At 40.2% G+C, this 25,035-nt stretch overlaps 1 protein-coding gene and 1 long non-coding RNA gene across 2 annotated transcripts; one reads left to right on the top strand and one right to left on the bottom strand.

Annotated features, from left to right (window-relative positions):
- Nucleotides 1-8,003: 8,003 nt before the first annotated feature.
- Nucleotides 8,004-9,113, bottom strand: LOC120717313. The gene is made up of 2 exons (XR_005692172.1): nt 8,877-9,113; nt 8,004-8,409 (listed from the first exon to the last, which is right to left on the bottom strand). It is a non-coding gene; the product is annotated as an uncharacterized LOC120717313 (long non-coding RNA).
- Nucleotides 9,114-9,322: 209 nt separating this feature from the next.
- On the top strand, nt 9,323-13,865 carry LOC120717330 (zinc finger protein 883-like). The gene is made up of 5 exons (XM_040005262.1): nt 9,323-9,346; nt 9,444-9,515; nt 9,772-9,867; nt 11,243-12,259; nt 12,825-13,865. Exons 1-5 carry the CDS (start codon nt 9,338-9,340, stop codon nt 13,509-13,511), a joined length of 1,881 nt encoding a protein of 626 aa, XP_039861196.1. The 5' UTR covers nt 9,323-9,337; the 3' UTR covers nt 13,512-13,865.
- Nucleotides 13,866-25,035: the final 11,170 nt, after the last annotated feature.

Raw genomic sequence — 25,035 nt, 5'->3', positions numbered from 1 at the left:
TGAACCAGGGAAACAAATTGTGGCAGGATCAGCCTGATATTATTTGTATCCCACTGTAACTTAACTGTATAAAGAGCTAATATCACCAAAATGTCATTATAAGAAGTGTTTGTGAAATAAAAATAAAGAATGTGGGATACTGTTTGTCCCAGATTTGGACAGCCAGTGCGTGCTCCCTACACAGGGGAAATAAATTCTGTTAGTGATACATACTATGGCACCACCCGGGTATGTATAACTTATAGTCAGACTAAAGCCAGACTTTCAGATCCTCCCTGTTTGGAGGTAACGCTCCCTGATTCCTAAATGTACTCTTTTTCCTGTGGATTAAGGTTTGTTGCAGGTTACACAGGGATAAGTGTATCCAGGTTTTCCTTTCAGCAACTTCAACTGCTTTGGGTTTTGTCTTTTTTTGCTGTTGTTTTGTTGTTTGTTTTTAGCAATACCTGATACGGTCCCTACCACCTGGGGCTCGACCATGTCTTGCTTTTTATGGCCTTGATGCTTACCCAATCTTCAGGCCTCACTGGATTAGTGGAGTCCCCTAGGTCCTGTAGGGGGATTACATGAGATAATTACAGATATCTTTAACTACATCTTTTTTTAAACTGGACTAAATTTGCTTCTTCATCCTCGCCATCCCTAGAGAATGGTCTCAGTTTAGTTCAGGTAGTCTATATGGTCAACTATACACAATCTCAAATGTAGTTATTCTCATGTAAAAGTAGGCACTCAAACCAGTTCCTTCCTGTCTCCAAATGATTTTGTCCTATACTTGGATTTTAAAGTGCCATTGTGTCTTTCTACTACGCCTGCTGATTGTAGGTTGTAAGAACAGCTGCGTTTCACATTTATTCCCAGATGTTTTGTTAGGTGTTAGATGACCTGATTCATAAATAGACCCCCATTTATGTGTACTTTTTACAGAAATCCATGTTTAAATGTTTGAAAGGTTCTTTTGATCGGGGTATCTTTCCCCTTTTGGGTCTGTCCTGACTCTGAGGGTTGTTCTTTATGTACATTTCACATCTAGCACATTTTTTTAGTAGTTAATAAATCCATAGGTGTTAAATGTGTTGTTTATCATAGATGCATCCCTCCTGTTGAGAGTCATGTAGGAGAATTGCTCAAAATTGCATATTTATATACACTCTTAGGTAAGATGCACTTGCTTTCTGCTAAGTAGGTCCTAAACATTTCAAATTGCACTTTTTTTAATCCAGAGATGTTTTTCTGGGTTTGGCGCATGTTGCTGTATGCCTCACAAAATCTCTAAGTCTAAATCTTGTGTGTGATTGTTCTAACATAAACAGCTCCATCAGTTTCCCTGACTCTGTGGTTGCCTTCGGTGTGCAGCACTGCTACAAATTGCTAACTGTTTTGGCAACTACAGGTTGTCCACTGTTGCCGAGTATTATATGGCCATGGAGGTAGCTACAACTGCTTGGAGGTTGAGGTTGCTCTAGAAATTGTATCGATACAGTGGCATTTATAAATGCACACTAGCTCCTACTATGCTTCCATCAGTCTGAAAGAATATTTGTCATTTAGAACAACTCAAGAGTCAACCTGCTCCCCAGTTGGTTGTATTCTGGTTATAAATCTATAGAACAGGAAGGTTACTGAGTGCAAATGTAATAGTTAATTAGTTAAGGAATTTCTTTTAAGTATGACTTTCTCTCTATGTAGACAGCAACAGATATGTGATTTTCCACAATTTATCACAGCTGCATAATTAGAAACATATTGCATGTAATTACCAACCTGAAGGAATGAGGATGAGGATATAGATGTATTGGCAAGACAGTCATTCAAATCATAATCTCTTGATTTGCAGATACATTAAACAAAGCTGAAGTTAAGTATTATAATTATACAGAGTCCCAAGAATGTGGCAGGATAACTGGAATATCAGCATTCATAAAACATTCAGAAATATGGTCACTGGAAGAGGGTGGGTAGGTACCAGAGAGAGGAAACAGACAAGTACCAAACGGCAATGTGTGCTAACTAGAGGTCAGCGATCTGTCGGCTTCAGCCCCGACGGCGGCTCCGTGTCCATGTGAGAAAGGGGACATTTTACTGATTCTGATGCATCGGCGGGTCCGCGCTTTATGTTTACGTCTTTGTGCAGAATCCGTGATCCTGCTCTCATTTACTGTTTTAGCTGTTTGGTGGTTGTTGAAATTTTGTGAGGTTTAAACTGAGATTCTGGCTTTTCGGGCAAAATAAATTTATATTTAAAAAATCAATTCAGGATTTTAATGAATCGATATAACGTTATCCAAGCAAGAATCGATTTCAATCGATAAATCGATAACCAAAACCTACCCTTAGTGCTTACTGCAAAGAAATTGAATCTGTTAAGCATGCACTGTCAAAATGCCAGGCACATGTCCAGGAGAGGAAGACATTAAAAGCAAATTTTGAGAAGCTAAAGATATTTTACATTAGAAAAACAGCCAGAAAAACTGTCTCAGGTCTGTGGTCAGCTGTTGAAATTTGTGATTAGAATGGATTTAATAGTAAGGATGTGTTTTTTTCCAGTTCCTGATCCACATTCCAGTCCAGTAGGTGGCGGTAATGCACTTTTGCAAAATGCCATTACACTAAAAAGAAGACTAAGAAGAAGAGTAAGGCTATCCCACTAGCATTGTTTATATCGATAGTTGTGTCAGTCTGCTGACTTCGGCTCCATCACGGAGGTTCTCTCTGTTTGTGGGCTCATCTAAAGGTAAGTGTTTAGTAGGGATGGAAACTGAGATCATTTAGTCTAATTCCTTGGAATTGTTAGTCTGCCCGTCTACCCCCTGTCTGTTCTTACACTCGCGCTGTATTCAGCTGTTTTCAGTTCGTGTGTTGAAAAATGGTGGCGCGGTCTACAGCGTGGACATTGGCATTACTAGTTGTTATTGAACTAAAGAACGAGAGCGCGATGGTAGACGGGAAACGTCCTCCAGGATAGAAACAACACATAACGCTGCTAACACAACTTTAGCTCTTTGCAAGCATTTGCACAGACGGCATGCTAACGCTCAGCTAGCATAGAACTCACAGCGAAAGCTGAGTGAATAGAGATTGACAGACCACGTGACTTTCGTGCATTGCATTGTAGTTACGAGTGGTATTGCATTTCCAGCACCGGTAATCATTAATTCTGCGGTTTTAATCCCTACTTGCATTTTATTTGCCCAAAAAACAGTGATGAACAAAATCACGGAGACCACGGCAGGTCCGTACAAAGACAGACGTGACGAAAAGGCAAAACAAAGAACGAGGAAAAATCAGAGTGAAAGGGTCAGACCCATATAAGCATACAGAGTGGAGTACGGACGTTAGCCTGCTGCCCAGCTTTCATCACGCACATATTTACTATTATATGGTCCTAAGTGTGAGTGCATACACTCACAAAATGTTTAGTAACTTCAGATCCCTGCAACAAGCCCAGGGGTCCGTTCTTCGTACCTCGCTAAGTAAGTTAGCTGGATTTGATTGTTGACGATTTCGCGTGATCTTGGATCGTTCGGTTCTCCGAAGCTCATCCGGGACTTGCTGTCATAGCAACAGAGCCGTAAGCGTAAACCTGCTCGGGAGCAGGTTTACTTTATGTAAACAGGATTAGATCGCGGCCACGCAGGTATGTCCGCTTCATGTATACGAAAGCAACGGCGATATTTTACCACTGTTTTACCATAAATAAATATTATCAATGTAACTAAAGATAATGCAGTACTTGATCCTTTTATTGATGTCACACAGATACATACAGGTCATTTCCTTAAAAAAAAGAGAAATGTACTATTAATCATTCTATTTCATGTATTTGATTATTTCAGATGTAATTCATATTTTAGAGTAGTAATAGTAAATTACTTCGTGTAATCAAGATGAGAGACCACGGCTATAAAAGCGAAGGTGGATTTGGGAAGCCTGTCGCAGCCATGTCCTGTCCGTATACGCGAGCCACCCATTGCGGAAGGTGCAAGATTGATAAGGAGAGTTCTCAGAATTCAGCGTATATTGCGGGATAGACAGGATCCTTTAGCTCAGCGCGACAGTGTGCTCATAGAGAGATATCCATTTTCCCGTGAGGGTATTATTTACTTAACCAACTTGTTGACGAGGGGGTGCAGGACCACCACCTGTCTTTTTGTGCGCTGCCCTTTTCTTGGTTGCTGTTATAAACAAACAAACAGATTATTTCAGGGTCTCTTTTCAAGAGACCAAAAGCAATATAAGTGATAAATATTACCATTCTGTAGAATATTCTTATATTTCACTTTTACTTGTTCCCATGTTCTAGTGGGTCCTGTTGTGGCTCTAATGTGAAAGAGGATATAATGTAATATAATATAATAAATGTACCCTACCGCCTACTGGTGTTGGCCAGAGGGGCCGATGGCGCGATATGGCAGCCTGGCTTCTGTCAGTCTGCCCCAGGGCAGCTGTGGCTACAACTGTAGCTGCCTCCACCAGTGTGTGAATGTGAGAGTGAATGAATAGTGGCATTGTCATGCGCTTTGGGTGCCTTGAAAAGCGCTATATAAATCCAATCCATTATTATTAATATTATTAAATTACTTACGAGTTTAATTTGTCAGCAACTTTCTGCCAGCCCTCTCTCCTTGCTTTTGCAGCCTTCGCAGTGTTCCCTTGCGTTTTAATTAAACTCTGAAACTCCTGAAATCCCTCAAGAGTTCTTGCTCTGTTGCCGAAAAGTACCGAGCGCTCTCCTTCAACATTTTCGCCGACCAATCAAAGGGTTGCCGATCAATGTTTCTACTATCGATGCGTAGCCCCTGTTAAGCCACCCAGTGATCTCACATTACTTCATCCAGCTATACTAATCGTCAACAACAGGTGTGTTCGGAGAACCGGAATAACGAGCTCAAAGTTGGCGCAATGATTTGATCTTGGATGTAGTAAGCGAGGTACGAAGAACGGGCCCCAGGTCCAGTTTACTTTGGTGATTTGGACTATTCCATTTCACAGCTGTTGTTAAATTCTTGTCCTTTATCTCCTGTACAGGCCAACGCAATGTATTTGTTGTTTCAGGTTGTAGTGTTACACAACATTTTCAGATCTAATAGAAATAAAATTTAATCGTAATTCATTCAGTTATTATCTTTGTTTATAACTGGCATTATTGTTTCATTCTATTATAGAATCTTATAAGAAAGATGCAAAATTGTAAAAATCCATTGTGCTTTATTAGCTGCTTCGGTGAAAAACAATTCAACAATGCAACAAAAAACAACAACAACAACATTGCAAAACAACTTACTGGAAAACAGTTATTCATCACTTGCTTGCTTCAGTACAACACTTGGGCACATATATGCAGGACTTTTCATGGCTGTTTTGATATCGCTCTCTCTCTCTTAACCGATCAAATCTGGCTGTGGTAGCAGATTTAAACTCTGTCTGACCCAGGTTGATAGAGGGCGCCAGTCTGGATCACATTCCTGCATTTTGTAGGCTGGTTTTCCCACAAAACACAACAAACATTAGCCCGCAAAGCCACCGCGAACAAAGCAACATAGCGCAACAAATTCAATTCAAATAAAGACTTATTTGTAACCTACATCAACAATTATGTTATGATAAATTACGTAATAACTACAACAGAAGACTTACCTTTGTGGAAATGCTTGGAGTGTTCTGGGACGTTATATTTGGTCTTCGAATGGCTGCAATCCAGGCCATCCGTCGGCTCTTTGTTACTTCGGAAACATGGCTTGAACAATCTCTTCCACGACCGAATCCAATAAAAAACGATCACTTTACCCGTTTCTACCTGTTCATATTTCTACAGTATAATCTACGTAACTTTGAAGTCTCCTTGAGCGGATTTTCATCTTTGCTATCTGCCTATCGCCTTTGTGTTCATACCTAAATACTAGGAGAAATATCAAATGTGTCTTCAGCAGTGTTGGGGAGTAACGGAATACATGTACCGCCGTTACGTATTTAAAATACAAAATATTAGTAACTGTATTCTGTTACAGTTACCGTTTAAAAAGGTGGTATTTAGAATACAGTTACTTTGTTGAAATAAATGGATTACACGGCGGTACTTTCCTGTTTCATATTGTCGCGGGTCAGGCCTGTTTGGGTTTTGTTTGACAGCTACGTTCTTTTGTTCCAGGCGGCAGCGTTACGGTTGCCATGGTTACAGGGCGACGCTCTCTCTCTCTGTTTCCTGGGTGAGAGAGCACCTTTTTGTTGTTGTTGTACTAAGCTAATAGGCAGAATGCTACAGGTATAGCTTTAAAGAATGTAGCATCATAGGTAGTGTAGTCCGTGCTGCAGGGAGAATGGACTGCCATACACGTTATGGGTCTGTGAGCAAGAGGAGGGAGAAAAAGGAAAGTCATAAAGTACAAGCTGTCATCGAGCAGAAACGGGAGCTGGAAGCATGTAAATATAATAATAACCACTGCAGCCAAAAAGAGAGTCTGATGAGCCCAGTTGTAAGTAAGCTGTTAAGACTCGACTGTACGCTGTGTTCGTGTTTTCCTCCGAAAACAATAAGTTCCATTGGAGCAGCCTTTCAACGCCTCTCTCTGTCTCTCGCTAGCAAAGTTGACCCACACAACAAAGTAAAGCTAGTTTTCGGCTACGAGCCCGACACGAACCCGACGTATTAGCCAGAGGTCCCTTTACTACAGTTCGGAGCCGCGGACCTTCAGTAACAGTAATAAATCACACAGCAATAGTACATTCACGTAGTAAAAGCATGATAATGTATTAAGCAATCCAAAGTATTCAGAATATGTTTCTGTCATTGAGTAACGTAACGGAATACATTTTAAAAGTAATCTTCCCAACACTGGTCTTCACACACAGTTAACACACACAGTTTTTTGACAAGTAATGTGTTGCGTGACATATTCACATATATGTATGACTGCTGAAAATGCTCACCATTGAAAATAGATATAACTTAAATAAATGTAATTATTAATCCCCGAGGAAACACATAATATCCTTAGAATAGGGCTCTGGAGGTCGTGACCTAATTTCTCAATGGTGCAACCAAAAAAAATCTTGCGTCACGCTGGTGCGATTAGCCGTTCAAGAAAAAAAAAAAAAACCCAGTCTGAAAGTCTCTGTGTGGTTAACAACAGACACACATTATGCCCATATCATGGTCTAAACCAATCAGAGATAGTCAAGGGTGGGACCTCTTTTATTGACTGTGTTCCAGATATTCCTGTAGGTGCAGGCGGAGAGAGGGAGGTGAGTGGCCTAGGCCCGATAGAAGTAGATCTAGCTGTGGGTAATGAGAAAATCTTTTAAGAAAGATTAAAAAATTTGTCATGAAGTTGAGGCCTGATCCATCCGAAATTCATAGCCAGTGCTCTGACAGTGAGCCATCAACCTCTGAGGTTATGTTTAACACTGTTTCGGAGACAGCATTAGATGATGAGCCACATATGATCGACTCCGAGCCAGAGCCCGCTGACAGTAAAAGTGGGGCAAGTGTATACAATTCAAAGAGAGTGGCTTGACCAGTTTCACTGGCTAAGATACAGTAAAGCCAGTCAGTCTGCCCCAGGGCAGCTGTGGCTACAACTGTAGCTCGCCTTCACCAGTGTATGAATGTGGGAGTAAATGAATAGTGGAATTGTAAAGCGCTTTGAGGGGTCCCGAAATGCGCTATATAAATGCAATCCATTATTGTTATTATTATTATTATTAAAGCTGACAACATGATGCGCAGCATTTACTGTGGTGCAATGGTGGTTTTTGATACGGGAGACATGGGCCATACCACAGAGTGGCATCGTGGGCATCAGCAGAAAAAGATGCTTGCACCCATGCTGCCCCGACATCATAGCAGCTCAAATGGGCAGTTGATGTGATAGTGACGGGCTGCTGAACCAATCAACTGGAATTCTTTTGGAACACCAAAAATACTTTGGCTCACGTGGTTTCATGGAATTATGTAAAATAGTGTCGTGGAGTGTCATAATGCTATTAAAATCCTCACATATTTGAAACTGTAAAAGACAGACATAGCTTTGATTCAAGAGATACATCTTGATGAGGTGGAATCATTAAAGTTGAAAAGAGACTGGGTGTCCCAAGTTTACCTTAGTGCATTTTCCAGTAGGAAAAGAGGCGTGGTTATATTGATTAGAAGAAATTTGGATTTTCAAGTACTCAATCATTATATGGATCTGGAGAGTAGATGGGTGGTCTTGGATGCATGTCTACAGGGGCAGAAAGTGACATTGTCAAGTTCTTTAAGTTTGTGCAGCTTCCCCGCTTGAAAGGGATTGATGCATCTACCACAGGTGTTTAACTGGATTTCACTCAATGACCAGGCATATCTTTTGTTTTCCTTTTTCTTTAATCTTCTTTTCTGCCATAGTCAGCCATAGTCAGCCATAGGTGAAAAACCTTTAAATACAAACCAAAAAACCAAAATACAAATTATGTTTGTTATCACACATCTGCAAATATTGTAAACAATCCCAAACACATTTTCTTTTTTAAACACATCAATGCAGTGCGCAAGCTTTGTAGTACAATATTTACTTGAGTATTTTTAAATGCTCAAATTATGTAATTCACTAACAATTGTACATACACCTTGAGAAATACTACTTTCTATTAAAGTGCTAAATTAAATAATCAATCTGCATTAGAACTTGAGCAGTAACAATAGTATTTATAGCCAGCTTCTCTTAACCATATGCAAGCATTAACAGTCTTCCATATGCAGACCAACAATAAACAATGGTGCCGCTCGTAAACAGGCAACCAACTCACGACACAGTGCTAATGCTACGTAAGCTAGCGGTAGCCGCGATTCTTTAGCAACTCGCTTCAAAGTCTTTTACCATAGTCAGCAACCATTCCCTTACCGGCTGCCTCCCTGGCTTTGTAGATACTTCAGTTCCACACAATATTCATGTTGGCAACAACTTATTGAAAGAATTATGCTGAGCTTTTCCCGAAAGTGGCAACTTCCTGTTGCTCCCCAGTTCGCCTTCTTTTGCCTTCCCGACAGAAACCCAGACACAAGATTAGTTCCGCCCTCCAGTCTGTCTTTTTTACTTTTTTGCCTCAGGGCTCTCCACCTCCTACTCGGTTTGACTTGACAGACATTGGTCAACATATATGCCCCCAATTCTCCTCAACCACAATTTTTTCATGAAGTGTGTAGCACAGTGCGGAATATTGGAAATATAAATATTGTAATTGGTGGGGATTTTAACCAGGTCAGGGATGTGTTTTTTGATTAATCCTCTCGTCTTAGACCAAATAAGCACCCTGTAGATGCTGCTTTGGACGTTGTGTCAGAGGAGCTGAGCTTGTTGGATATATGAAGACTATATATATATATATATATATATATATATATATATATATATATATATATATATATATATATATATATATATATATATATATATATATATATATGAAGACCTGTATCCTCAAGAAAGAGACTATACTTTCTTTTCCCATCCTCACTTTACTTTCTGGTGTCTCGCTCTCTGGTGAGTCAAATTGTCGGGTCCTCCATTGGTATTATTTCAGTAACTGATCATGCTCCCATTGAAAGTTTTGTCCTTGGGATAAACTAGTCTGTTTTGTTTCGCTTAATGCGTCTTATTCTCGAAAAGTAGGATAGTTGTTTCTGGGGTTTCAACTTAAAGCTTCATAATTATTGTTGTCACTGAGCAGTGTAATGTTTATTTGCTCTGCTTCTATTTGTCAGGGATAAATTACATATCTATACATTTTATGTCCCAGCTAAATAACAAGTCTGGTGGAGAAGCAGAGGAACAATTTCAGCCATTTGGATTCAGCTCAGCCACTAGAGAGGAAACAATGACTTCAACACAAAAGGTGAGAAAAATGATCACAGTTACACTGTTGCTGAAGTTGTGTGCACAGCTGGTTGTTAACAGCAGCTTTATCTTTTCCATCCTGGGCTCCTCTATACACACAGAATCTACATTCACAAACAAAAACCTTAGAAGTTACAAGAAAATACAAAGAGCATATTTTATCAGCACTTACTTACTTAGCACTTAGGCCGAGCAATAAGGCGGTAGACGATGAATAAGGCCCCCAAAGTGGAAGCGCCTTTCACCAACAACATCAGCTAGAGGGTGGGTGCCTGCTCTTTGTGAGACCTCTTCGTTCATCTTCTGGTCCCAATAGGAAATTCTCATGATTCACCGCAGACCACGTTGTTGAAGCATATTCAGGCTTCGAGTGATCGCATTTGTTGAGTGCCAGTCGGAAGATGATAGAGTTAAATAGTTTGATCTTGAGCCTAGCATTCAGGGAGGTCAATTTCCAAATAGGTTGGAGACATCAGAGAACACCGGCCGCCTTCTCTGCTTTGATGTTGACATCTTGATCAGAGATCCCATCATTTGAGATGATGCTGACCAGATACATGAAAAGTCATGTAAGAACGAATTCCAGCTGGGGTCCACTGTGCTTCAACATTTCGGGGAGGGCCTCATCCAAGCCAGGGGCCTTTCCACTCTTGAGGACTCAGATCATTGTCTTGACTTCGGTAACACAGATTTGTCCGATATCGACTGGAAAAAGCTCCATGGAGGGTGCCAGGTCTTCGGCCACCTGGTCCTGAACCGACTTCGCCAAACTACATTCATCAATGGGGTCCCATGAATGGTGGGAGGTACGAGTCGTATTCATGTTAAAGCTGGGCCAATTTACCAGTTTGTAACGGAGTCTGTACATTCCATATTCCATAACGGGTAGTTTCTTCTGGGTCGAAATTTGATCGACCATCGAGCAGGTAACGACCTGAGGGCTTTCCTCCACTGCTGTCATCAAGGGTTGCCGATCATCTTCGCCCTGGTTCAATCGATGATGAGATTTGTTTGCCCTTTCCGTAGCAATCGAGGTTTTAAAAGGCGGGGTTGCTAACCCCATGCCCAACCCTCCTCCTTTCTCATACGGCCTTGGGACCGGCAATGGCAGAGCTGTTATCAGCACACAATATCATCAGCTAACTCACAATTTTTCATACAGTCATTTTCTCCAGTGATCAGTACTTCTTTTATTATGTCATTTTCCTTACATTGTAGCACTTCTTTGTAATGTGATATTATCTCCAGAATGTGGTGATAACACACCTACAACGTGTTTGTGGACGTCTTTGATTCCACTAATGGAGTCAGTTTCAGTTTGTTCCACGACTGCATTTCACTCACTGCCTCTGTTTGTATCTCTGTCACTGCAGGACCAACATGGAGCGAGAAGTCAGCGCTCTCAGGAGGCCGACAAACCTCACCGAAAAAAGGGGCAGAAAAAATACACCTGTGATGAGTGTGGGAAGTATTTTACCGTTCTTGGAAACTTTAAAGCACACCAACTCGTCCACAGTGAAGTTAAAGCATACAGCTGTGACTTGTGTGGAAAGTCTTTTGCCCAGGCTGGAACCTTGAAAAAACACAAAGTCATCCACAGTGGAGTTAAAGCATACCGCTGTGATGAGTGTGGAAAGTCTTTTACCGCGCTTGGTCACTTAAATGCACACCAACTTATCCACAGTGGAGTTAAAGCACACAGATGTAACTTGTGTGGAAAGTATTTTACCCGGGCTGGAACCTTAAGAAAACACCAACTCATCCACAGTGGAGTTAAAGCGTACACCTGTAACTTGTGTGGAAAATCTTTTACCGATGCTGGAAGCTTAAAAAGACACAAACTCGTCCACAGTGGATTTAAAGCACACTACTGTGACTTGTGTGGAAAATCTTTTTCTCAGGCTGACAACTTAAAAACACACCAACTGATCCACAGTGGAGTTAAACCATACATTTGTGACTTGTGTGGAAAATCTTTTGCCCATCCTAGAAGCTTAAAAATGCATCAACTGATCCACACTGGAGTTAAAGCACACAGCTGTGATCAGTGTGGTAAAACGTTTGCTCGCAGTTGCAACTTACGACGTCATCAAGATACCCACTCTGGAATTAAGGCAAATAGCTGTGACAAGTGTGGTAAAACCTTTAGTAGTATAAGTTACCTAAAAAGACACCTGCGGATTCACACTGGACAGGATGTTTACTGCTGTGATCAGTGTGGGAAAGTCTTTACAACAGCCACACAGTTACATCACCACACATTTACTCACACTGAAGAGAGACCTTATAAATGTGACCTGTGTGAGAAGACTTTTAAAGCACCACATTCTCTGAAAGGGCACCAGCAGATCCACACCAGAAGGAAACTCTATAAGTGCAGTTACTGTGAGGTATGTATTTATATTTTTATCTTGTATTTTAAGCCTGACTGTTTGGAACAACTCTGCTCTTCAAATTTGTTTTAGCATGTTAGTTATTCTACTGCAATTAAAGTTAGTGTTGTGAGGTTCATCAGATTTTAGTTTCAGTTATTATTTTTTTCTTCCATGATCATAAAAACACTAAATAATTACTTTTCTGTAGTCACAGTCTACCCTTTCTTCCAAATTTATGACTGCTACAATCTGGTCAGTGTTAGATGACTTATTATGTTCTTTACTAACTAAAAACAATTATTTTTGCTTCAAATTGGGAGTGAGACCGATTGGATTGGAACTTTTCATATGTACTTGTGAAGAATATGATGTAACTTGTTGTTTAGATATGATTGTTTGTATATTAAATGAACTAGATGGAAAAATGGAGAGTCATTTTCGCCTGTTAAGTTGAGTGTTATAATGTAAACAGTAAAATGTTACTGGATGTTGGCAGAGATGCTCTTTATTTCAGGCAACGTTCAGGATAAAAATGTTGAAGGAGTTCCCCGACTTACACTGTGTTTGTGTCTTTGTTTAGAAGCAGAGCGGCACAGATGGATCCAGTTCTCAACCCTGTCGTCACTGTGGTGGTGGGAAAGCGTTTCGCTGTGACCTTTGTGGAAATACTTTCAGTAATCGACAGTGTCTAAATCGGCATCGACGTAGACACACTGGAGACAAAATGAACTACTGCAAAGAATGTGGGAGAGGCTTCACCACATTAAGTGATTTAAAATGCCATGAACTCTTCCATAGTGGGGTTAAAAAGCATGTCTGTGACCAGTGTGGGTCATCCTTCACCACTGCAAGTGACCTTAAAAAGCATAAACGAATCCACACAGGAGAGACACCATACAAGTGCAGACACTGTGACAGAAGCTTTTCATATTCAGCTAGTCGTAACCAACATGAACTTACACACATGAAAGAGATATTTAGCTGTGACCAGTGTGACAAGATCTTCAAGAATTTCACTTCATACTCCAAACACAAACGATCCCACGCTGCAAATAAACAGTTTCACTGTTACCAATGTGCAAAATCATTCACTTCATTATCTGCTCTGCGCAAACATCAGCGTGATCATGCAGGACTGAAATCACTGGATCACAATGAATCTGACGAGACAGAAAGATCCTCTTCTGGTTTCAGGGTCAGACTTAAAAACCTTGAGATCAGGCTCCACAGAGTTCAGCTGGAGTCTCCTGTAAAGAGTGTCAGCTGATGTCACACTTGGATCTGATGAGGTAGCTCTGCTTTCTGGACCTGCAGTGAATGTTAAATTAATGAAGCTGTAAGTATAGATATGTACATGAAGTTTATTTTCACTTGAGGGAATTTTAATGTTCTAAGTTTTCATCCCTGATACATTTTAATATTTCTTCCCTTAGGAAACCGTAGTGTTTAGTAGTTGTACCTTTTGCTACATTATAGAAGTTATAGGAATGTGTTTTACCAAAATTGTATCAAAACTGCCCATTTGGATATATACATCAGTTCTTTTTCATTTTAATTTTCTTCCTCTTTTCCAAATACTACTTGCTTTTTCTATGTATTCATTTTATGTATTACTTCAGTTACATTTTAATTGTTTTTCATATTTATTCTTCTGCTTTGGTAATCCCTGCTCTTAAATCCTTTTCTTTCAAAGCCTCAAATAATTTCACACCATTTGCTCTGAAAGCTTCCAAAATGAACTAAATCTATCAACCGGCTTTCAAACAATAACTACTATGACTTTGTGCTTGAAGTCCACATGTTGTTATTGGGTTTTTTAAGTTAATGCATTTTAATCCACATGTTCTGCCGCTGTTTTTTCCTGTAGATTTGAAGTTTGTATTATAAAATCCTGATACTGTTAAAGCATTAGTTATATTTGATGAATTGTGTGTAAAGTTCTTATTAAACAGTTTGGTGTCAAAATAAAGAACTTGTCTCACAACAAGTACTTTGAGCCATGATTTCGGATTCAAACAATCTTTCTTTCTACTTGTATTAGGATTTTTCTCATAGTAATAGAGACAAAAGAAAAAGAATATGGGAACTAAAACCTTGCTCAGGATATACAAAATTCAGAGGCACATACAAAGGAACAGGGAAATTGAAAATATCTGAAAGCACCTTAGCAACATCAAACCCAATCTTTTGAATTTTCACACAGGACCAAAGACGATGCATAAAGTCCCTCCTCCACATTACACTTCCAGGACAATGGGGAAGAGTTTACATCGATTTTACTTTTTAAAGCGGGTGTTATGTGCAATTTTTTACTGAATCGATTGAGCCCAGTTACAGGCAGATATCTTGGAGGCACAGACCCAAATCTTCTGCCAGTCTTAAACAGTTATAGATGTCCTAGGTGTCTTTCCTGAGCCTGTTTTACAGCCAGCAAGTAAGGGGCTGAACCGGAGTTAAGGACTTTATAAAATGAGCTAATGGACTTCCCAGACTGCAGGGAGGACAAAGCATCCACCACTGCAGACCTAGTAGGGTCCATCATTAGAGTGGTGTCATTAATTATAAAGTGCCTCAGTTGCAGATATCTAGAAAATTCCACATTCTGAAGGCCGAAACATCGTTGCAGCTGCTGAAAGGAGAGCAGAGTCCGGCTTCTAAACAAATCACCCAGGTTAACCAGCCCTCCAGGCAAGAAGTAAGGACCGTTCATAACAGGAGCCAAGGAGGACGTCAAATGGGCCCAGTCTGCCAAAGCACAGATAGATCTCCAGGCCTTGACAGAGCACAGGTCAGGGGTCAGCAACCTTTATGATGATCAGTGCAAACAAGAACTTGATAACAACAAATCAACTGACACAAGACCGAGACTGTCGGAGCCGGGGTTCAAACCGGCAACCTCCTGATTACAAGAGAAACTGCCAACTCTTGAGCCACGATGGCCCCTAATAGGATAAAACACATAATGGAAAAATGACAAAATGAAGAAAAATAAACTACTTCGCATATTTCACCTATCGCAGGTTATTTTTAGAACGTAACTCCTGTGATAAACGAGGGACCGCTGTATTATTAATAGTAGTCTGGGACATCTAATTGATTAACATCAACATTGATTATTGTGCACTATTATTTTTTTCCAAGGTGAGCAAAAATATAAAACTCTCTCTCAGCTTGTCCGTTGCCAAAAATGGCCCTCCTTTGGTGTATGTTCACAAAATGCTGTAAAATGTATATTTATTAAAACATTTATCTACTTTTACTGACTTGACACTTTAAATTATCACCAGTCCATTTCATCAAAACCAAAGTTTTTTCTACATTCTTTTTACTCTTTAAATGCCAGTTAGGCTATATATTACCAGGAACTTTTCAGATAAAAAGGTGATGAAGTCCTAATGGTTTCATAAATCTTCCTATTTCTTTTTTTCATATAAGCATCAGGGACAAGTCTGTCTTGCAGTTGTTGAGGTCACTAATGTGCGCCCTATTTCTTCCAGGATCACTCTTCATTTGTAGGTTTTAGTGGACTCCTACTACTGTGAAGTGGTTTTCATGGGACAAAGGCTTGTATCCCAAGATCTGGGAGATTGTAGAGATGAGCAGTGATGCCCTTCCTACCATCGTTCCAGAAAAATAAGTGATCTGGAAGCTGTTAGGCTTACTTAGAGCAGCAGCACTTTCTGCACCTGCATAAACTCCAGGACACATTTACTAACAGTGTTTGTTGCTGTATGTGCTTTGAATTTTTTTTTAGAGTTGATATTTTGGCTATGGTGTCTTGTTATGAAATCTACAAGAGTCAAAGTGTTTTTAGCAGGTGCTTCACAGCTAAGTTTGACTGGGAAACTCAAAGCTCAATAGTCTGTATCAACAGAAATTCACTGCAGCCTGTGTAATATTTGATGCATCATAATTTTTTCCAGTCCATCTTGCAAATACATATTTGCGTTGTAATGTCATGCACAGACACACACAACTATTAGATCCTTAAGATCAAACCTGTGTCATTCTTTCGGTCCACTGCAGTGTAGTAGTCAAAAAAAAAGAAGTGAAGTGGCCACAAATGGCCAGGATAGAGCCCAGAGGGTTAATGCGTAACATGTATAAAATATTATTGATTACAGGGTAATATATTAATGTTAATAGCAAGTTACAAGTATAAACAATGCTGTTACATTTACACTTAAAATTTTTACTATGAGTATGGACATAAAAAAGTGAACAACATTTTATAATAAGCTTAATTGGAATTCTGTACACTGAAAAACAAACAACACATAAAAACACAAACAAACAGCCAGTGCCTTCATCTGTCCATGAAATGTCAAACATCACATTGACCCGTAGTCCCTGCTCGTCGGCACATTTAAAAAGAGCTCCATGTCCTCTGCAAACTGAAAAACAAAGAGGAAGAAGTCCCTCTACACAAAAACACTGCAGATGACAGGCCAGGCAAACATCTATTGATCTGTTTGAATGCCTCCTCATCATGTGAGCCTTGAAGTTTTTTTTAAAAAAGACTAAGATCACAGTGAGGGAATTTCATTTTCATGGACTTTCCACAAGCCACAGTTTCATTCAGCACAGAGGGAGCACATGAATGTTCTACCGAAGATTCAGAAAATGGTTTTGATGCAGGAGACAAGACATCGAGAGGGAGATGGGGCTCCACGGAGAGTTCAGTGGGGAGCAGTCCTGAATGCTGACATGACAATAATTGCCTTGCCATATCCCCACGCTGTATGACTGTCATGTTGCAGACAGGGCAGTGAAAGTGCACCGGCATATCATTTTGTCTGTAAGAGAGAGAAAAACAACATGTAATTTAAATGTAGTTGTATAGAATGCAATCGGTTTATCTAACAATCAGATTGTACATATTAACAAAAACATCCAAGCCATCCTCAATAATGAAAGCAAAATGGTGTGGATCACAAGAGCTGTCAGGAAATGTGGTGAACAGGAAAAAAAACATTTAATGAAAACACGCTTTTTTCTCTCACTGATGAATGAACTGAACTGTACAATGTGAAAAGCAACTTTAAAGTCAACAAAGAGACTGCAGAAGTGCTGAAAAGAAGTGCATATTTATAACTTTAACTATGAGGTATATTTAATACCAACATACCTTTGAAAGGAAAAGCATTTTTAATGTGTCCATTTATATGCTCCTCGATCTTTGCCCTGACAGCAGGGCTGAGAGTGGGGCACAGGGGGCAGTGAAAGAGTCTTCTGCAACATGTTGTGCATTCCTGCAATTCTGGCTTGGAGGCAGAATGGAATAGAGAATATTAGTATTTATAAATGTATACATCTCTTTGTGACGATCTTTACAATGTTGATGCAGGTGGAATGAGAGACATGAATAAAGTGCAATATGCAGTAAACGGAACAATGTGCATTGATGTTACAGATCGTGAAAAGCAGTGAAGTGAATTTGTTCATAACAAGCAAAAATCAAATACGTTTGAAACTGACCACTAAATGCTAACCAGAGGTGTCAAAAGTGCACATTCCTTACTAAAGTTTAGATACCTCGGGGTAGTGATGGTCCGCTTGAAGCTGACGCTCCGGTGCGTGTGTCAAAAAAATCAACACACTGCTTCAGAAGCTCTGTGTCGAAGCTTGATTCGTTTGGCCAGAGTCACGTGATCAGCGACGTCCGAAACTTCATTTAGAACCTAACTGCTTCGTGTCTCATTCAATGGTTTATAACAGAGGTGTGGACTCGAGTCACATGACTTGGACTCGAGTCCGACTCGAGTCATTAATTTTATGACTTTAGACTTGACTTGAAAAAATGTTCTAAGACTTGTGACTTGACTTGGACTTTTACACCAATGACCTGGGACTTGAATTGGACTTGAACCGGTTTACTTGAAAAGACTTGATATTTTACCCCAAATATAAAATTTAACATGCATATTATATAGAGATTGAAAATGTGACGTCATCCACGGGTAGAACCGCAAAGGATTCTGGGAACTCGTGGCAAGCGGTACTAGCGCACGCAGGCTTTCAATTAAAATCGGTTATACAGCGATAAAAAGAAACACAAAAATGTCAAGAAGCTGTTGTATTATTAACTGCAATAGCCGGTTGCATGACAGCCACGGGAAGCCGACGGGTAAAGAGATCGGTTGTTATCGGATTACGTCGTTGAAGAGAAATTGTTCGAGCCATGTTTCCGAAGTAACAAAGAGGCGACTGGATTGCAGCCATTCAAAGAGCAAATATAACGTCCCAGAACACTCCAGCTCACAGGTTAGTCTGCTCCAAGCATTTCCACACAGGTCAGTCTGCTGTTGTAGTTAATGCCTCATTTTCATAACATAATTGGTGATATAGGTTACAAGCAAGTCTGGCGCTGAACAGAAATTGTCGCGCTATGCTCCTTTGTTTATTGTGCATAAATAGTGAATTGTCCTGACACAATATTGCGTTTCGCTTCTGTTATTATGGTACATTGACAAAAACATATACTTTTATTCACAGGATAAAACAGGTTTTTTGTATCACTAATTGCCCAGTATGATTACAGCATACAGTATTATTGTCACTGCTACATTTCTGTGATGCTACCAGAAATTATTTCCACTGCTAATTAATTACCGTTGAGCTCAAAGGTCCTATTAATAAACGGTTAACGAATGTGTATTTATGACGACGATTTGTGAGACTGGTAAACTTATGATACGTACGATGGTCTTTACTTTCTACACGGTGCATTTCAAGGTCCTGCACCCATCCGTCGGTAAACTGTACCTGGGCTTGTTGCAGTGACCGGAAGTTACTAAACTTCATGAGTGTATGCGCTCACTCCAAGAACCGTATGATTATAAATATGCATATAAATATGCTACGATGAGATAGCTGACTTCATCTAACTAGCAAATGTTTTCCAGGCTACGTTGGTGATGCAGTTTTTTTTTAAATGATATTTTTAAAAAAATATCATTTATTTATGTATGATATTTTTGTCATGCGATTTTAAAGCCGGTCCTACAACCGCATCCAAGAATAACATGCAGCTTATCTCAGAACTGTCAGTGAAAATTATTCTTGGAGCTAGGTTTAATTGAGCTGCATTTTAAAGAGGTGCAATTTCACAATTTGTGTATATTTTCTAAGTTCACTATTTTGTCATGTGTTGAGAAAAACACAGATTTAAAAATTACATGGTCTAATATTTATATTTAGCATAACTGCAACATTATTTTTTCGTTTTTTTTTTAAAGACTCGAAAGGACTTGGAATTCAAAATTTCAGACTTGTGACTTGACTCGGACTTTTACACCAGTGACTTGAGACTCGACTCTGACTTGCCTGACATTACTTGAGACTTACTTGAGACTTGCAAAACAATGACTTGGTCCCACCTCTGGTTTATAAGGAAGTGAGTCATTCGCGGGATTTGTGGTGTTGTGATGGTGACAGATAGCGAACTACTGATCATTCCACTGAGAGATTTGAAGCCAGCGAGGAAGAGAGGAGGTTCTGTTGTGTGGGAGAATTTTGAGTTGATTTTGGTCAGTTGGGTGGGTTTTCCAGCTTTGTGTTCTTGTTGTTTGCTTTTGTTTTGTGCGTGTTTATTTTATCTTATAATGGGAAAACGGTGGCACGGTGGTTAGCACTGTTGCCGCACAGCAAGAAGGTCCTGAGTTCAATTCCAACATCAGGTCTTTCTGTGTGGAGTTTGCATGTTCTCCCCGTGTTTGCGTGGGTTCCCTCCGGGTACTCCGGCTTCCTCCCACCGTCCAAAGACATGCAGCTTGTGGGGATAGGTTAATTGGATAATCCAAATTGCCACTAGGTGTGAATGGTTGTCTGTCCCTGTGTGTTGGCCCTGCGATAGACTGGCGACCTGTCCAGGGTGTACCCCGCCTCTCGCCCTATGACAGCTGGGATAGGCTCCAGCGCCCCCCGCGACCCTGAAAAGGATAAGCGGAAGCGAATGGATGGATGGGAAGAAACTTAATGTCAAAAAAAATCTGCTTTCATAATATAAATATAATTAAGTAACTTTAGAAAAACTTCCACTTGATTCTTTACATTTAATGTTGTAACAATATATATTTTATTGTTTAACTAATCTGAAAATGTTAGTCTGCCAAATGTGCAGCAATTTAATGTATTTATTCTCTTTAGCTGAGTTTGTGGGGCCCAGGTAGACTGTATAACTGCATCTCTACCAGTTTCTCTGCACTCCAGCCTCCTCTGTTCCATGTGAAGGGATTTTCCTTAAGGCAGGAGAAATTATCTCCACGAAAAGGAACAGTTTCGTCCATCGCACAGTGGAACAAATTCTCTTCTTAAATAAAAATGGAAAAGGGTTACCTTAAATGCATCATGCTTTTAATTTGCAAGTTCATAAGCATTTTCCATTTCCAGTTCACAATCAGTTCTACCCCCAGGTCAAAAATATGTCTGGGAAAATTTCCCTAATATAATATTTTTTATAAATTCACCCATCTAGCTCTTGCACAAGTGCATGGAGGCGGGACCTCACAGCAGAAGCATACTCCATAATTCAATTCAATTCAATTCAATTTTATTTATATAGCGCCAAATCACAACAAAAGTCGCCTCAAGGCGCTTCATAGATACAGAGAAAAACCCAACAATCATATGACCCCCTATGAGCAAGCAGTTTGGCGACAGTGGGAAGGAAAAACTCCCTTTTAACAGGAAGAAACCTCCGGCAGAACCAGGCTCAGGGAGGGGCGGGGCCATCTGCTGCGACCGGTTGGGGTGAGAGAAGGAAGACAGGATAAAGACATGCTGTGGAAGAGAGACAGAGGTTAATAACAGATATGATTCAATGCTGAGAGGTCTATTAATACATAGTGAGTGAGAAAGGTGACTGGAAAGGAAAAACTCAATGCATCATGGGAATCCCCGGCAGCCTACATCTATTGCAGCATAACTAAGGGAGGATTCAGGGTCACCTGGTCCAGCCCTAACTATATGTAACCCTCTCAAGGTTATCCACTGCTGTTCAAGGCAGTGATTTAATGTTTAATGTATGCAGTACTAATTCTATCCAACAGGGGGCAGTGATGGCGCTATAGTTTTCCTGCGCTGCGTAATGCAGCAAGAAGAAGAGCTGCAGCGGAGCAGATAGCCAGCAAGCTAAAAGAAGAACACACAGAGTGCATGGAGTACCGAAGAGAATAAAAACCTTTTCTTCTAAGTGTTAAGGTTTTTATAGTTACAGACTATTAGGATTTGCTTACCACGCATCCTTTTTTCCAGTTGTTTTTTTTACTGTGTTGAGACATAGTGCAAGAGACAGTTGCTGGATACTCGATCGGCGATTGGAAGGCGAATCCAGTGGGGTTTTTTCCAGAGACGTATCGCTCCACCCAGAAGGACGGCGAACGAGGATGTTACTCATCTTTGCAGATAAGCACTGGGCTTATCCACACACACACACACACACTACCCGGGTAGATTGACAAAGTTTTTCTCAGAGCTCTGAATTTATTTTATTATTATTCTTTTTTACTTCAACACCATATTTTACTTTTTTCCCCTTTCCTCATCAAACCAGAGTGGTTGGTGGAGGTAGAACTGTGACAAGAGACATAAATGGACTAATATGGAAACTGAACTGACTGATTGAAGGGGGGGATTATATTGGGTTTTTGTCTCATAAGTGTTGTTAACATTCTGCATATTATTGAAGTTGCTGATGAGACTGTTATGTGTTGTGTTGTAATAAATGCCATAGAGTGTTCTCTATAAGACAGCATAAGGAAGTGTTCTAGTTTTCTTGTTCCTCTTCTCCTCATTGAAAGTACCTAGAATATCCATGTCCGTAAGTTAATCAATTAAGGGATCGATTACATATATGCTTTAGCAAAAAGGAAAGTTTGAAGCCTAATCTTGAAAGTAGAGATAGTGTCTGTCTCCTGAATCCAAACTGGAAGCTGGTTCCACAGAAGAGGGGCCTGAAAACTGAAGGCTCTCCCTCCCATTCTACTTTTAAATACTCTAGGAACAACAAGTAGGCCTGCAGAGCGAGAGCGAAGCGCTCTAATAGGGTGATATGGTACTACAAGGTCATTAAGATAAGATGGGGCCTGATTATTTAAGACCTTGTATGTGAGGAGCAGGATTTTGAATTCAATTCTGGATTTAACAGGAAGCCAATGAAGGGAAGCCAAAACAGGAGAAATATGCTCTCTCTTTCTAGTCCCTGTCAGGACTCTTGCTGCAGCATTTTGGATTAGCTGAAGGCTTTTCAGCGAGTTTTTTGGACATCCAGATAATAATGAATTACAGTCGTCCAGCCTGGAAGTAATAAATGCATGAACTAGTTTTTCAGCGTCACTCTGAGACAGGATATTTCTAATTTTAGAGATGTTGCGCAAATGGAAGAAAGCAGTCTTACATATTTGTTTAATATGTGCGTTGAAGGACATGTCCTGGTCAAAAATGACTCCAAGGTTCCTCACAGCGTTACTGGAGGCCAAGGTAATGCCATCCAGAGTAAGAATCTGGTTAGATACCATATTTCTAGGCTTTTCAGGGCCGAGTACAATAACCTCAGTTTGATCTGAATTAAGAAGCAGAAAGTTAGCGGCCATCCAGGTCTTTATGTCTTTAAGACATTCCTGCAGTTTAACTAATTGGTGTGTGTCATCTGGCTTCATGGACAGATAGAGCTGGGTGTCATCAGCATAGCAGTGTAAATGTATGCTATGTCTTCTAATGATGCTGCCTAAGGGAAGCATGTATAATGTAAACAGAATTGGTCCTAGCACTGAACCCTGTGGAACTCCATAATTAACCTCAGTGTGTGAAGAGGACTCTCCATTTACATGCACAAACTGGAGTCTATTAGATAGATATGATACAAACCACTGCAGCGCAGTACCTGTAACACCTACAGCATGTTCTAATCGCTCTAATAGGATATTATGGTCGACAGTATCGAATGCTGCACTAAGGTCTAGCAGGACAAGCACAGAGATGAGTCCACTGTCAGAGGCCATAAGAAGATCATTTGTAACCTTCACTAAAGCTGTTTCTGTGCTGTGCTGAGCTCTGAAACCTGACTGAAACTCTTCAAATAAACCATTCCTCTGCAGATGATCTGTTAGCTGTTTGACAACTACTCTTTCAAGGATTTTTGATATGAAAGGAAGGTTGGAGATTGGCCTATAATTAGCTAAGACTGCTGGGTCTAGAGATGGCTTTTTGAGTAAAGGTTTAATAATAATAATGTGTTGTACATTATCATATGTATATTATATGTAATGTGGTATTTTTCAATTATTGTATTTACCAACATCAAGAAGTCACAAGCAAAGAAAGACCACACAATGGTGCATGTTTAAACAAGGAAAGTTTACTGGTCAAGATTATTTATTAAACAAATAAACCACATTTTTTTAACCCCCCAAAAATACACGTTCAAAGCAACACAACAGCGGCCCAATATCAGACAGAATTCCACTCCGTAGTGGGCAATCATAATGAAGCAGTTGGTTTTATTTTGTGGATTCAAGCTGTTCTTCATATTTTTGGCCACCAGATGTCACCAGAGAGGACTGTGTTGAAAAGCTCCGAGTAATGAACCGTTTTTCAAAACAAGCTTCAGAAAGCTTCATTTGGCCATCACTACCTCGGGGGTCTGACCGTTATTGTAACGCTAACAAAGTGTAAGCAAACTAGATGATTCCTAGAATTATATCATTATTAACGGCAAATTTATACATGAAAGACTCTGTCCCAACCTTTACGATCCACTTGCAAGGTTAAGGATCCATGCAGGAACGAGACAAGAAATAATAATAAAAAAAGAACATATTTCTGCCGACTTTGGAGGTCACGTGTTTCCGGTTACTGCGGAGGTCCCAATATGGCGCTCCCCAGCGGGTGCAACCAGACCCTCCCCCCGGTCGCGCGGAAAGAGCTGCTTTTTCATAAAACGGGATTAAAGTAGTGAACTTAGAGGAGAGAAACAAACTAAAGTATCGATCATAAACCACTACCAACGTCCTGATCGATATCTGCATCGATCTGCCCACCCTTGTCTCCTGGATCGTAGCTGAGATCAGCGTGAACCACGTGGGTCTCTGCTCCCTGATCTGTTTCCTGTGTTTGGAAAGAGTTGCAGCTTCATCGCGGAGTTTCTCTCGGTTTGTGGGCTCATCTAAAGGTAAGCACCGAGCTAACTTTACTGTGAGTTCAGTTCATGTTGAGTTTAGCTCCTGAATGAGGTCTTCTGCTGCTCTCCTCGGTGTCTGTTCACAGTTTATTGTGAACACGTTGAGAGAAGAGTGAGAGAGTGTTTGGAGAAAAACACCAACTAATCATTAGCTCAGCATGCTGGGAGAAGTTGAGCGTTCGCTGACAGAAAGTTGGAGCAGAAAAGTCTTTATCAGGGTTACAATAAGCTTCCAGCTGCTGTGGATGAACAAATGAGTCTATAAATGTTTTGTAATGTGAGTTTATTGTATCCTTGAATCAACAATACAGTCAGTTTGAGATGCTGTTTACAGGCATGTGGGTTTCACGTGAGGAGAACAAAGGCAAACTTTATATAACACCGCTCCACATCTGTCTCTGCTTAAACAGCTGCAGCCAGTTTCCTTCATCATATTGAGCAGCCAGACAACACGAAAATATACTCCTAATGAGCACTCTGGTTGTTCATGTGAAAAGCCGATTCTGAATTCACAGTTGTGATCAGAAGTTTCACATCCACTCATCATGAGCACGAGTTTCATGGTAGTTTTGGGCTCTGACTTCTTTAACTGTTCTTTTTGTAGAATGGACTG

The sequence above is a fragment of the Simochromis diagramma genome, unplaced genomic scaffold (assembly GCF_900408965.1).
Source record: "Simochromis diagramma unplaced genomic scaffold, fSimDia1.1 OVJJ01000097.1, whole genome shotgun sequence".
NCBI lineage: Eukaryota > Metazoa > Chordata > Actinopteri > Cichliformes > Cichlidae > Simochromis > Simochromis diagramma.
The sequence above is the reverse complement of the archived record's forward strand: the minus strand, read 5'-3'. Positions and strand labels throughout refer to the sequence as shown.

Excerpts from the sequence above, each read along its gene's own strand:
- LOC120717330 (XM_040005262.1), top strand. Across the intron at positions 9,516-9,771 it reads TTCTGGTGTCTCGCTCTCTG|CTAAATAACAAGTCTGGTGG; the intron begins GTGAGTCAAATT and ends TTTATGTCCCAG. Across the intron at positions 12,260-12,824 it reads ATAAGTGCAGTTACTGTGAG|AAGCAGAGCGGCACAGATGG; the intron begins GTATGTATTTAT and ends GTCTTTGTTTAG.